Source organism: Hippoglossus stenolepis, chromosome 9 (assembly GCF_022539355.2).
Source record: "Hippoglossus stenolepis isolate QCI-W04-F060 chromosome 9, HSTE1.2, whole genome shotgun sequence".
Lineage (NCBI taxonomy): Eukaryota > Metazoa > Chordata > Actinopteri > Pleuronectiformes > Pleuronectidae > Hippoglossus > Hippoglossus stenolepis.
In genome coordinates this window covers 9431065-9444953 of record NC_061491.1, presented here as the reverse complement: position 1 = coordinate 9444953, position 13889 = coordinate 9431065, and the positions used below count along the sequence as shown (strand labels likewise).

General features: G+C 42.4%; 1 protein-coding gene across 8 annotated transcripts in view; it reads left to right on the top strand.

Annotated features, from left to right (window-relative positions):
• Positions 1–12469, top strand: part of pbx3b (pre-B-cell leukemia homeobox 3b) — a 58644-nt gene extending 46175 nt beyond the window's left edge. For 2 of the 8 annotated variants that reach the window (XM_035167003.2, XM_035167002.2), the window contains exons 4-10: positions 219–409; positions 1480–1615; positions 2402–2431; positions 6531–6696; positions 7299–7376; positions 8822–8911; positions 10790–12469. In XM_035167003.2, coding sequence (XP_035022894.1) covers positions 219–409; positions 1480–1615; positions 2402–2431; positions 6531–6696; positions 7299–7376; positions 8822–8868 — 648 coding nt within the window. In that variant the 3' untranslated portion in view covers positions 8869–8911; positions 10790–12469. Of the gene's footprint in view, positions 1–218; positions 410–1479; positions 1616–2401; positions 2432–6530; positions 6697–7298; positions 7377–7829; positions 7943–8821; positions 8912–10789 lie in introns of all 8 variants that reach the window. The other 6 variants (XM_035167005.2, XM_035167004.2, XM_035167008.2 and 3 more) reach the window with 4 other exon arrangements.
• Positions 12470–13889: the final 1420 nt, after the last annotated feature.

Genomic DNA, 13889 nt, shown 5'->3' with positions numbered 1-13889 from the left:
ATTCACAGTGTATTCAGAGATTGGCTTCACCTATTATGTCGTCAACGTAATATGTAGATGGTGCACTCACATGAAGCTGTCAGCAGTTTGCATGTAACGGTCTCTTTTCCAAATGTGAAAAAAAAAACGAGAGTTTTCTAAGTACTAAAAATCTCACTGCTGTGACTCAGGATATTAACGGAACTCACTTCTGCTGTTTTCCGTCTTTTCTCCGTCAGGCGTGTAATGAATTCACTACACATGTGATGAACCTGCTGAGGGAACAGTCTCGCACGCGGCCCATCTCTCCTAAAGAGATCGAGCGCATGGTGGGAATCATCCACCGCAAGTTCAGCTCCATCCAGATGCAACTGAAACAGAGCACCTGTGAGGCTGTCATGATCCTGCGCTCCAGATTCCTTGATGCCAGGTCAGTGGATTGTGTGTGTACGGTGTATATACCATACATGTATGTGTGTGTTTGTGTGTGTGTGTGTGTGTGGTATTTGTCGCTTCTGTATGACCCATATGTGAGCAAATCCATTGGGCGAGGTCATTTTTAGACTTTGTGCAGGTCTGAACTTTGTTTTCTGTTCCTCTCACTTTTTTCTGGCACAACCAGAGCGCTGCAGAGATGCATGATTTTAATTATGTCCACGTTCCTCACATTATCCTTTTTCAAGACAATCATGCCCTCACACCTGAGAGCAGTTACGACCAAAATGAAATGGGGACCGAGTCGAGTGCGTAATGGATGGCGGGGAGGTCATCAGCAGGTGTTGTGGATTACTCTAATCACTAACAGCGCGGCGGCGGCGGTGCAGTGTGGCGCTCTGCGGAGAGCCGGCACAAGTTCGGGGCCAAACAAGCCAAGTGGAAGCACATTTGCTGCCCACTGCCTGTGTGAAGCGCAGTAAACAAGGCAAAAATAAGCAAATGCTCAACAACATGATAAGTAGTGCCCTTGGGAGGGAAGGGGACCCAGATCTAGTTAGAGTTTGCCTGTTTCTACTGGAGATCCCTGGGGCTGTGGCACTTCAGGAACAATGCTCAACTGTGCATGCCGTGATTTCTATAATGTACCGAGATGCACTCCGACTGGGCTCTGCGCTCCATCACGAAGCCCACCCATCCGCTGCACTAAACTCCACAGATTACACGCTTGGACTGGAGATTGGAGACCAACAGACCAAATTAAACATTGTATGTGTTTTCGTGACTGTGTGTTTGTTTGTGTGTGTGTGTGGGTGTGTGTGTGTGTGTGTGTGGTTGTGTGCTTGTCACTTTATTGGTTGAATCTGGTCTTCTGTGTGTTGACGGGCCTCTTGGAGCAGGACACGATATTCTGCTCCTGAGGGCCCCTTAGAGCCCATTCCTCATTATTTTCACCATTTATGTGTAAGATTGATTGTGCAATTTGTGCGATCCAAATGGATGAGTTAATGCTGGTCCCCACTAATAGGCTTGCCCTGCCTTTCTCTCGTTTTTCTCCCCACTCAGGCGGAAAAGGAGAAACTTCAGCAAGCAGGCGACGGAAATTTTGAACGAATATTTCTACTCGCACCTCAGCAACCCATATCCCAGCGAGGAGGCTAAGGAGGAGCTGGCCAAGAAGTGCAGCATCACAGTTTCCCAGGTGGGTAGTGCTCATCCTATAACAGTAGCTGGTGGGTAATCAGTGTGGGGAAAGGCTAAAGCCTAGAGGGATAGTTACCGTGGGTCACACCACTGAGACACAATGTCCTTACCTAACCTTGACATTGTGACTGCCTAATGATGCTTCAGTCAAGGCTGGTCCCAGTCAGTCAGAGCAGGGCCACAGGGAGGGGAGGCCTATATCATCTTGGCCTCAATCAAAGCACTATGCTGTCCTTCCTTAGCCACCCCAGCGCTGGGTCCCCTGCCATTTCCCCCCCTCATTCCCATCCACCATGTGTGCTCTCTCTGTTGCTCAGGTCATAAGCTAGAAAGACAAAAAAACAAAAAATGGCATCATCCATTACTTTAAGAAAAGTCTGCTGCTTCAAAGCACCAGACAATACTGGGAATTTATTTGTATGGTTGCTGTTCAAGCGACCTGGCGGGACTCTGCTAATTCACAGTTATATTTTAGACGTAAAGATGCGACTTTGCCACTTTTATATATATACAGCACAGCCTCCTTGTTCCTGAAGGCAATATCTCTCACACCTAACCCCCACATCCAAAGTATTATTACCCTGTGCTCTTTTTTTTCCTATTGCTATGATTGTGACTACTATCTACGCTATTGTTCTGTGGTTGTCCTCATGAGACACAATATCAGAGAAACATGAATCTATACAATAATCTGCAGTGTTTTTTTGCTGTGTGGGGAGGGGGTATATTGAGTGTAGTCATGAAGAGTCAGATACTGTAAAAGCCCATTCTTTTTTGCCTTCAGGGGGTGGGAAGCACCATCACAGTATCACAGGTATGTCATAACTTCTCCTGATCCACTGTTTTTCATTTTTTTGTATCTCGTTTTTGTTTATGTATGTAATAGCCTCACAGTTTTGCCACTGCACAGAAACTCCCTCCCTCACACTGTACTGGATAAATGCTAATGTCATCCTATAGAGTGTAAAGTTTTGAACTGACATTTCTAAAAGAGACGGCTGTGAATTTTCAGCATTTACATCCTAGCTTTCAGTCACACGACAACACAGACTCTATCTGGTTGATCCATACTTTTGCACTACACCCATGTTATCGCCATATTATGTGTGTACAAATGTGTCACATGAAATATTTCACTTTTTGGCTATTGTTTACCACATTATTAATTTATTTTTTTGTTTGTTGTAGAGCTTTGACTAATTCTGTGGTCTTCTGCAATCCTCAAACTGCACTCTGAGTTTATTTACCCCCACACCCACCTCCTGTTCACAGTGTGCTTTGTGGCAGGTAAAAGAAAATGTCCACCGACCCTCACAGATGGAGCTCCGGTGTGTTTTCTGAGTGCCTCGCAAATAAATAAAAAAAAAATAAAAAAAACAGGCCACTGTATCAGTTCCCATGAGAACAGATCAGCCCATGCAGAAATTAGAGGGCTTTTAAAAATTCACTTGAACTCATCTCGGGTCCCATTTGCGGCGCGCTCCTCGACAAGCAGAGGCCAACGGCAGACGCTGTTATTGACTTATTCTTAGTGCTTAGGCTCATTTTAAGTGAATAACAAAGCCGGCTGCTCGAGATGTGGCCGAGCACGCCATAAGTTATCCCTCGCCGCGCCCCGCCCCTTCCAAGAGTCGCAGACCTGGCTGGCTGCGGCCTCACTGAGTGCTCAGCTTAGTCATTTCTTTTTTCAAACAACCCCCCCCCAAAACTCTTTGCACAAGCAGTTCATTAAGTAAAAACCATCCATTGTGAATGGTATGCCAATATCAGTCTGCAGCTTTGCTCAATACATTGTCACTGACGAAACTCCCTGCATCATTTTAGCAGGGATCGTTTTTAAATGCAAGAGGCGCAGTTGCAGAAAACAAAATCTCTTTACCTCAGGAGATTCCTGCACAAATCCACAAATCCACTTTATTCATATTTAAATGCTGCAACCTTGAATGAATAAAAAAATCATTTAATGTTTGAATCCTGGTTGTTTAAATAGTGCAATGAGCTATTGGCATCATTTGACGTATTAAGTGTTGCTCACCCTAAATGCAGGATGCCGTCTTATCCCCTTTGTCACGTTGCATGTTTCATGCTGGGCTCCTGAATGAAGGCATGGGATTGGATGGCTGTGGTCTGTGTCAGGGTTTACAGACGCTTCGAGTGTTTGCTATAATCTGTGTGAATGGCTCAACATTTGAGCCAAACGCCAGCACAAAGCTTCATTTACATTATTTCGATTTGTAGACATTTTTCTCCTGAGCGACACTTCTCAATATTTCAGCTCAGTGAATTTAGAGAAGACTTGAGCTCTTATTCATTATTGATGCCGCCTTTATAATGGATGGTATCGCAGCCAGCGAGACCACCTTTGTATTTGTTATTTAAGGCTTACGGCGTTACGACCCCAGATATATTGAGATCATAGACAGATCATGCATTGCCCTACATCGACCGGCGAGGAGTATTGACCTGAAATGGGGTGAAATAGTTTGAATTATTAACTACAGCCTCCGCAGCCTCTCCAGTGGGCAGCAGTGAAAGCAGCAGCAGCGTGTACTCGCGAGCGGTGTGCATGGTCATTATACAACCGCTGCCTCTGAGGCTGCTGATGTCAGGTAATTCAGTCTCACAACCTGGTTCTCAACCGCACAACACAGGAGTCAATTGAATGCATGGCCTGCCACGAGATAAAAGGGGAATTAGTTCTGTAGATTGGGTTGTGCTCCACACCTTACAGTGCCGTGCATTTGTCCAATATTTAGGTAAACCGGAGAATCACTAACTCCAGAGTTCAGTGGGCAGGAGAGGAATGTGTGTGTGTGTGCAGAATGGAGAAGGGTGGTGTAACGTCTGGAGGATTTGATGCCAACACTGCTGAGGCTGTCCATGCTTCTAACACCATGCAGTGGTAGAATACAGTCATAACACACTCCATCACCGAGGACAAGAGCAGAATAAAGTAAAAAACATGATTCGCGGTTACTTTTTCTTAAAATAACATGTCAAGTTTTATTAAAACACATAGAATTGCTGCAGATCACTGACGTATAGGGTAAAAAGTAAGTGTAGATCTGCACTTAAAACACATGCACAGTGTGTCTTCATGTGCAAACAGTGCAGCTGTGTAGCTGTTTAACACTGTCTGCGTGGACATATTGTTAAATTAAACAGACTGATGAGCTTCACACAACGTGTCCTATGGTGTTCTCCGGGTTTGTGGGCACTTTGTGAGCTGTCTCAAAGAGTGAGGATATTGTATCTTCTCTGCTTCTACAATCCACTATAAGCAGGTTAAGTAAAAAGGATGATGGCCAGGGCTTTCATTGCTTCCAATTAAACCTTGCTTGTTAGTTTAACCTCTAGGTAAACCCATCAAACAATTGATGTCAAGGAAACCCCGCCAACAGTGGGCCTCGCCTGAATGGTCATTAATTTTAATTGCCTAGATATTAAAGATTTAGAGCACAGAGACGTGCGGGATAGAAATGATCTGATGTCCTGCAAATCCAGTCAGTTTTCACGCCACGGCATTGGCGGGCTGCTGGGGATATTAAAATTTAAGCACATGGGTGGAAATTAAATAAAGCGTCATTAGGGGCAGCTGCACTTTGGCTGGTCCAGCCGTGGGGCTGCAGGGCCTGAGAGGGGGGCAGCAGCAGCAGCACAGCGACAAGACACTCTAATTTATAGGACCATTAAAAACAAGCATCATCTCATTATTATTCCACTGTTATTGCAGAGCCAGCATTCACACATAAGGCTCACCCCTCGTACAACTTTTCTGTCTGACTGATGTTGGACGTCATTATTACAGTTCTACAAAATTCGCATTTCCTACAGCTCTAACGATAAATACACACCCAGATTCAGACATTAATGGGAACTCAATACTTCCCCGTGCCTGAAGAGTTCAATTTGACTTGGGTGAAATATTTAAGTTTAAGTTTTTTTTAAAAACACATTTTCAACTAACACTGCCAAACCAATAATCTGTGTTTACTGCTTCACACGTCTGCAGGTCTTTACTATCCAGCTCCAGTTTCTGATAATTACAAACTCAAGTTGCCTCTCGAATCACTGAGCATGCACACACACACACACACACACACACACACACACACACACACACACACACACACACACACACACACACACACACACACACACTCACGCACACAAACACGCACATGTTTAATAGCTGTTTTACTGTTTTGTTACTAATCGCAGTACAGCTACATAGGCCAACCATTAAGGGTGAATGCTCATGAAGATTTGTATGCATGCTTTAATTTATATTAGGACTAGTAATTTAAAATATGAACATTTAACACAACATGCTATGTTTTCCAGTTTTCTCTATTGGGTAAAATGTTATGTTTAGCCTTATACATAACAAACTTATATATAACTTGCAATCCGCTATATTGGCCCCGAGTTAAACAATTGTACATTTATATTTAAAAAAAAATATTCTACATATATATTTACATGAGGTGTCAATCACCCAGACTCACTTCACTGAAATCAGTGATACATCTTCAGAGGGTAAAACATGAACATTCATATATTTCACAGAGGGAAATGTCAGACTATGTATCCTTAACAACCGAACCTGATATGAGAAATATATATAATACATTGACTTTAGTGTGTGAACAGTAGGAGCCCCTTGTGTTTTAGTTTCGTCAGGAGATCTGAGAGCATGTCGTGCTCCCATCCATGAGAAGACACAAGTGGCTCCTGATTATGGCTTAATTAGCTCGTGTACCCGGCGGACATTATTCTGCAGGGGCTGGGAATTGGGTACTTGATGGACCCAAACATGACATCTTGAAACAATCACACTGCTCAGTGCACGGTGCTGTAGCTGCCTGACGTCTGACTCCTCTGCTCCTCCTCCCTCTGCTCTCCCTTCACAGGTATCCAACTGGTTTGGCAACAAAAGGATCCGGTACAAGAAAAATATCGGCAAGTTTCAGGAAGAAGCCAACCTGTATGCCGCCAAGACTGCTGTAAATGCGGCACACGCTGCAGCCGCTGCAGTGCAGAACAGCCAGGCCAACTCCCCTACCACACCTAACTCCGGTAGGCACTCCTGCATATAGACAACAAAACAATAAAATAAAAAGATCTGCCCTCTACCTCAGCCCTTAACCTGCTGCCTACATGCCTCACTCTCTCATGCACCATTCACACAGGCAAGAGTGACAGGCTCTGCTCCCAGCTTGGGGATCACAGTGTCTCCTGTCTATAAGACAGTTGATGCCAAGCAAAGTCATGCATAAAGAGGCTGTTCCTGACTTGTGAACCGAGAACACGTGTATTTTTGGCAAAAAAAAAGAAAAAAAGAAAAAATAGATTCCAGAATGATACCATGGGATTTGTTTTCCCCTGACTTCCTGTCAGCTTCCTGTCATTTGTAATGCAACCGTACGTAGTCCCACTGAGTGGTAGTCTTTTTTTTGCACAATACAGAGAAATATAATTGCCGGTAGCATTTAACCTAAAGTAATATTATTATATTTAAGTGACATCGTATGCAGACCGTATTGAATAAGAATGGAATAAAAAGCAGAGCCTGAAAGGGCATGTTTAGTGATGAGATGATGTAATGCTGAGTTAGGACTAGGTTGACCTGCGTCGGGATGTGGTAAGCTTATGAAGTGGTCCCTTTTTCTTGCACCCAGGATTCCAGATGAAAGATGAAGAGTTTCAGCTGGATTCTGCAGAGAGCAAAAACACTCTTTTAAGCAACATGTTTACTGGTACTGGTCTTTTCATAAGCTTCTTATTGTCCTTGTCATTTTACCCTGTGATACTGTACCTCCCTGCCAAAGTTAGACTGGAAGTAGGTGGATGTGGAACAATTGGGAGCTTAAGCTACCAAACCACATATAGAACCGGTCCCTTTTGTGTCATGTGATTTTCATTTCACCCGTGTCCACCGCATTCGTAAGAAAAAAGATCATCTTCAGCCCCTCTGCATATCGTCCTCCTCTGTTTGTTTCTCTCCCTTCCCTCACCCCTGTAGTTGCTTGCTTTATGGGAGTCTTTCTTGCATTTCAGTGCATCTGTCTGCTTGAGTTGGGTCTGTGTATGCGGACACATGCGTGTAGCGTGTGTGTCTGCGTTATTTGTGTGTGCGTGTGTGTGTGTGGGTCTGTGCTTTCCCTATAAGGCCTCTCCTGTATTTAGCTACTTACATCTTCCCTTTCCAGGTTCTTCAGGTTCTTTTAACCTCCCAAACTCTGGGGACATGTTCTTGAGCATGCAGAGTCTGAATGGGGATTCTTACCAAGGGGCACAAGTCGGAGCCAATGTACAGTCACAGGTAGGATCAACAAATCAGGGACAGTTCCTGTCTACCAGTGCAGAGAGCTGTCCTTGTCTTGCCTGTGTACTGAGCCATCCACAGTGCAGTCTGAAGCACATTCAAACAACAACAGAAAATATGAAAAAAAGAACACACTGCTCAGGGGACGGCAGTAAAATTACCACAGCGAGGCGTCCGATAACAATCCATTGACCACAGTGTTTACTGACTATTTAGCTTTGGATGGAATATTTTGGCAGCCAAAATATAATCCCACCCCACTGCTTTAATGCCACAAAGCAACTTCCTGGTTATTGCTCCAAACATTTAGCGAACGCATTTGGCTTTGACTTGAGCTCTTGGGTTGGTATTGGGTTTTTGGTACTGTGTTTTCCCCTCCCTTCTTCCTGTAATCTATATTGCTGTCTTCCTACCTCATCCTGTTATTGTGTGTTGTTGACGTCTTCCATTTTGTAAGTTCCACGCAGCTACACAGCCCACACACAACCATGCACTTGTGAAAAATAGAAGAATCAATGCTTACTCATGATTATGACAAAAATTTAATGTCATATTAAATAGCCATAGTGTATGTCACATTATTATTATGTATGTTCTGTTTTTTTATTTGTATTATTATTATTATTCCATAGCCACTATAGAGAATGTAATAGAGCATGCTGGTAACGTACCGACATTACTTTTATTTTATTTTCATTTTTTTTCATTAGAAAATCTCTAAGCTGTGTGTGACACATGTGTTTGGTAGATTTGCTGTCTCAGAAGTCTCTCTGTGATTACACGTCTCTGCTGCTTCACCGAGCATGTTTACAGTTAGTGTCGTACTGCAGCGAGACACCCAGCTGACCAGCCTGTCCGCCTTGTCTGTCCCCTCAGGTGGATACCCTGCGCCATGTTATCAGTCAGACGGCAGGATACAATGATGCTCTTCGGGGAAACACCATGTACAGTCCACATGGCTTAAATGTAAGTAGAGGTTCTACTGGATAGACTTGTAGATTGCTGGGACAAGAGCAGTGTGGAATTAGTTCAAATATTTTTATATAATTTATTGATACAGTCCATCGTATTGCATTGCAACAGGGGCGGATCCAGGGGAAATCGGATCGGCCCCTAAGGTGGCCCCGTCCTGTTGATAGTCTTAAAAGAATAGTCACTTATTAAAAATACTAAATATGACAATTTCTAAAGAATTATTATTTTCTAAACCTTTTTAAGAACACAGTGTGCTTGAACAAGGAACCATTTTCAAAATATATTTGTGTGGCTTTGATTAAAGCTATAGAGCTAACAGTGAACAAGGAATGACTTGAATGTGCACCTGACTGAATCAGGAATCGTGCATGGATGTTGGATGTATAATTGGCCCCTCTGTGTAAACTGTGGCCCCTTTACGGCCCCTGATTAAGAGAAATTCCTCGATCTGCCCCTGCTTCACACCCAGTAGATAAAATAGAAACAACCTTGCATGTGTGAACTTCCCAAATCAAATATTAGATATTGAATCTTGTCCCTTTTTCACCTGATATGAACAAAAGTAGAATTACTCAGCAGGGAAATGAAAGCTGCAACCAATAATTTCTTTGACTCAAATCAAAAATGATGAAAATAATAGAGATACTGCACAGTATCTGTTGCATTTTTAGCTGTTTTGAAATGCTTCACAGAATTTCTCCCTTCCCTTATCTCCATGATAAAAGATGAACATGTGATCGCCCGCAGCCCCTTCCCGACATGAATTCCATCTTCTTTGATGAGATTTGATATGGCGCCTTTTTGTAAAGCAGAGCATAATCTGGAGCTATCAGAGTAAAGATTAATTTCGTTGATGAGGGAGGATGAAGAGAGAGGGAGAGGAACAGTATCAGACAGCTCTTTCTCTCTCTCATGTGTTTGCTCTTTATATTGTTATGCCTGTTGGGTGAAATGCATATATACTCACTCTAATGCTACTGAAAGCTTAAGCATAAAAATAAGGCATTAAATTACTGCTGGAAATTAAAAAAATATTTCTGCGAGGGGGAAAGAACCATCTCATGTAAACAAACAGTGGGGGCTGTCGCCAGCGTTCGCTGCTGTTGGTGTCATTTTGGCTTTGCTGACGCCTTATTGCTATAAGCTCTTTAGACATGTCAACTCCTCACAGGATCAAGTGTTTTTCACTTTCTCACAAGGTTTCTCACTCTCATGTGCAGCGCCGACCTGTGCCTAGTGGCTCACCACAGCTCAGTGTGATCCCAACGGAAACCTGAACCACAACACACACGAGAAAGACGAGGAGCAGAACGAGCGAGAGGCTCCTATTTTGTAGCGACAACCCGGAAAGTGCCTTATAGATGTATTAGCATAGACTAACCTTTAGCTTTGTTAGTGGTGACGTACAGGGATCCAGTAAAGGCTAGGTCACGCCTGGAGCAAAGCAAAGTCAGGCTGGCTAAGACTGGCTCTCTTGGAGAGGCCCTGCCCTGTCACTTCCACTCAGCTCTCCCCACCTCACCCTCGCCCGAGCCCTCCCTCTTCTTGACTGACAGGAGAATATGTAGCGACAAGCTGTCGGCCACTACAGGAATCTGCTTAGACACTGATTTTGGGGAGTGCTCCCATTGGTCAGGACACGAGACAAATTTGTTTTCAAGAGTCTCTTTGCTGATGCTGCGGTGAAGCAAAAGGATGCTCGGAGTCAGGACTCAGTGCATTTGCTGCATTTTAATATCAGCTGACACACTTTGTTCTGCTTCCTTTCCATTTCTGGAGTGTTGTGTTACATTTGGGTTGTAACATTGTACCAGGCTCATTTTACAGAGATTGCGATTGTAATCTCAACCTCTCCCATTTGTGTCCCAGGCTAATGGGGGATGGCAAGATGCAGCGGCTCCGTCTTCTGTAATATCTCCGACAGAAGGACCTGGAAGTGTGCACTCCGATACCTCGAATTGATCCGCCATTAATGCATCTCCTCCTCAACCTGGGCATGGACTCTTTTACTGGCTGACCAACAGCAGAGCATATTTAAAAAAAATCACGACAGATTTTGTTTTCCTTTACCTTAAAAATGTTCCACCACCACGCCACACGAACAGCATCCTCCATCACAGACACCAAGTGAATCCTGATTGTTGATCCGTGTTTTCTTTCTGCCTTCACACATCAGCCATGCCCTTATTTGATTGTCATAGGAGTAAGCACACACAAATGTATAAATAAAGAACAGCCCTCAGATGTTACTCAGCAAACTTTCTCTGCTCTGAACTCAAATTACTGGAGGACACTTGTGTATTTAAGATGACATTTTAAACGGCCATTTGTTTGATTCTTGATTCAATTACACCTCTCCATTTTGATGATTGCTTTCTCTTCGCATTCTTACAGTACGTAGATTTAAGCAGCGGTTTCTTTTGACTGTAATGTGCTCCACATCTTGTCCAGCAACTCAACAATGCTAATGTTGACAGCTCAATGGCAGCTTTGTAGTTGCGTTCAAGATTTATTTTCGCCTTACAGCCCCATACATTAGTACCAGAGAATGACTATTCAAACTCTGGAACATAAAGAAGTGTAATTGATTGCTTGACTATAACATGACACCATTCCATATTTTATAATTTGATGTTTAGTATGTACATATGTAAACATTTTTTTGTACTGCTTATGGAAATCCACAAATCCCCCTTACGGTAGATCATTCCTTCATGGCACAGGAGCAGGCCCCCATTACGCAGGAAAAGTTGTACATAACATAGCTAAAGAGTAATTATACATCCCATCCGTCGATCCACAGCTTTATTACCTCATTCAAATTCACACACACCAATAATTTCCAACTTTTCTGTAGCTTAGAGTGCTCACTTACTACCTCTAAACAAAAATCACCACATCATCCTTTCTTTTGTCCTTATTTAATGTTTTTATGTAGTTATTTTTGATGACATCTTGTAACACTGTAAACTCTATCATTCTCTATGTAATCTAATGTATATTTTAATCTTTTAATAAAATACTGTTGCGGTACTGCAACTTAAAAAGACAAAAATATAAAAAATGAAAACGATAACAATATTAATACCGTGACGAAGAGATGTGGGGAGGGTGTGGGGGGGGCGAGGTTACTGGTCTGTGGCTTTTACGACGGGGGTGCGATGAACATTGTTGATAAATTAACGCCAAACAGTGAAACTGTTGTAAATACTAAAGAAAAAAAAACATTTTGAATGTTGCTCATCTTGTTACTAAATCATGCAAAAAAAAGAAAAAAATCCCTATAAAAACTGTAATGCATAGAGGTTTCAGTATTCAGAACTGTACATTTCAAGCTCTGTTCAACAGAGTTCAAGACTTCTTTTCTCTCTTTTCTATTGTATGTGATTCTGAAACTGAAAAGTCATGACAGATGATTTGTGGCAGTGATTCTAATGTATTAAAGATGTTTAGTGTTACTTTCTAACCAGACTACGCCCTGGACTGAAAAGTCTTCCTTGTGGTAGTTGTGTAATTTCAAACATGAATAAACCTTTTGCTTTCATGACAGCAAGGTGTGTCGTCTTTCACGTTTGTCGCACTTTCAGTAGAAACATTCACAAACTGACAATAAAACTATTTTAATTTGGACGTGCTGCACCTCGAATATTAACGCTAGACTAATTGAAGCTGCAGTTTTCCTCTCATTAATGAAAAAACAGTTTACTTTGTGTGTTTTTATGAATATCACATATATTTATTCACACTCATTTACACAACTCAGTTTTAGGCCTTTGCTCTTATTTTAACTGGTGGAGAGAAGCTAAAGACTTAACCTGGTTTGCAGCTCCTGTGCAGCTGACATGGTTAGTGCAATTAACTGAAATGTCAGCCACTTCTAATCCAGGCTATTCTGTCTGTCTGTTGTGGAAAGGCTGCCTTAATGGATCATTGGTTACCAATTCCACATGGAAATTGACATCCATTTATTCTCATTTCCTCGGCAGAGTTCTTCATTCCTGTCTCCTCCCGTGTCCAGTGTTTGTGTCTCTCTCCTTCATGGACCCTGCTGGATCTTACAGTGTAAAAACAGCCGAAGGGCCGAGCGTTTGTACAGTGCTGCAGATACAGGAGCTTATTTAGTACTTTTGTGTGTGCATGCCGGTGTGCACGTGTGTCAGTGTTTCTTTTGATTTCAACATATGAGTGCAGATGGACGGGAAGAAGAGGAAAGAGATGTAACAGCCTAGCACAAGTTTAATCCAAGCGCAATGCACAGGCGGTTTTCCCGGGAGAGCACATTTGTCCACTCAACCAGTGCAGAACTTCATTGAACACCTTTTCTGAGGAAATCATATCTTTATCCTGATATAATACACACCCATGCCACAGACTTTCATCCGACACTGCGATTTCAATTTAAAACGAAATAATGTTGCCTTTGAAGAAAATCAAAATAGAAGCTTTATGGTTTTTCAAAACTACCACGCACTATCACCGTTTTTTTTGTCAGGATTATTAATATTGATTTGATTCTGCTTATGGGATTTTTATCAACGCATCACCATTGTATTGTTTAATATTAACTGCATCCACATGAGTTTGTTCCATAGCAAACACTTCTCTGATAAAAGTGAATACTCATGCAGACAGTATTTCCTCTAACAAAAGCATTTGGAGCTCAGTCCTGCTGTACTCTGCCATTTGGGCTACAATCTATTTGCTCCTTCTCCCTTTGCAAATATACATTTGCTTCCTCTAGTCTTCAACTGTTGGACTTTAAGTACTGCACTTAGAAATATTGGCCTCAGAACCTTTTAAATAAAGAAGCTGCATTTTCTAAGATTATGCCTATTAGAGATTTTCTGTAAGGTTCATTAAAGACTACATTTTCTAAGTAAAAGTCACCACGAAGAGCATGCATCATTAAATATGGAAATGCAGAATTATATTAGCAATATGCACCAAGCTAGTGCCAATTAAATTAGAG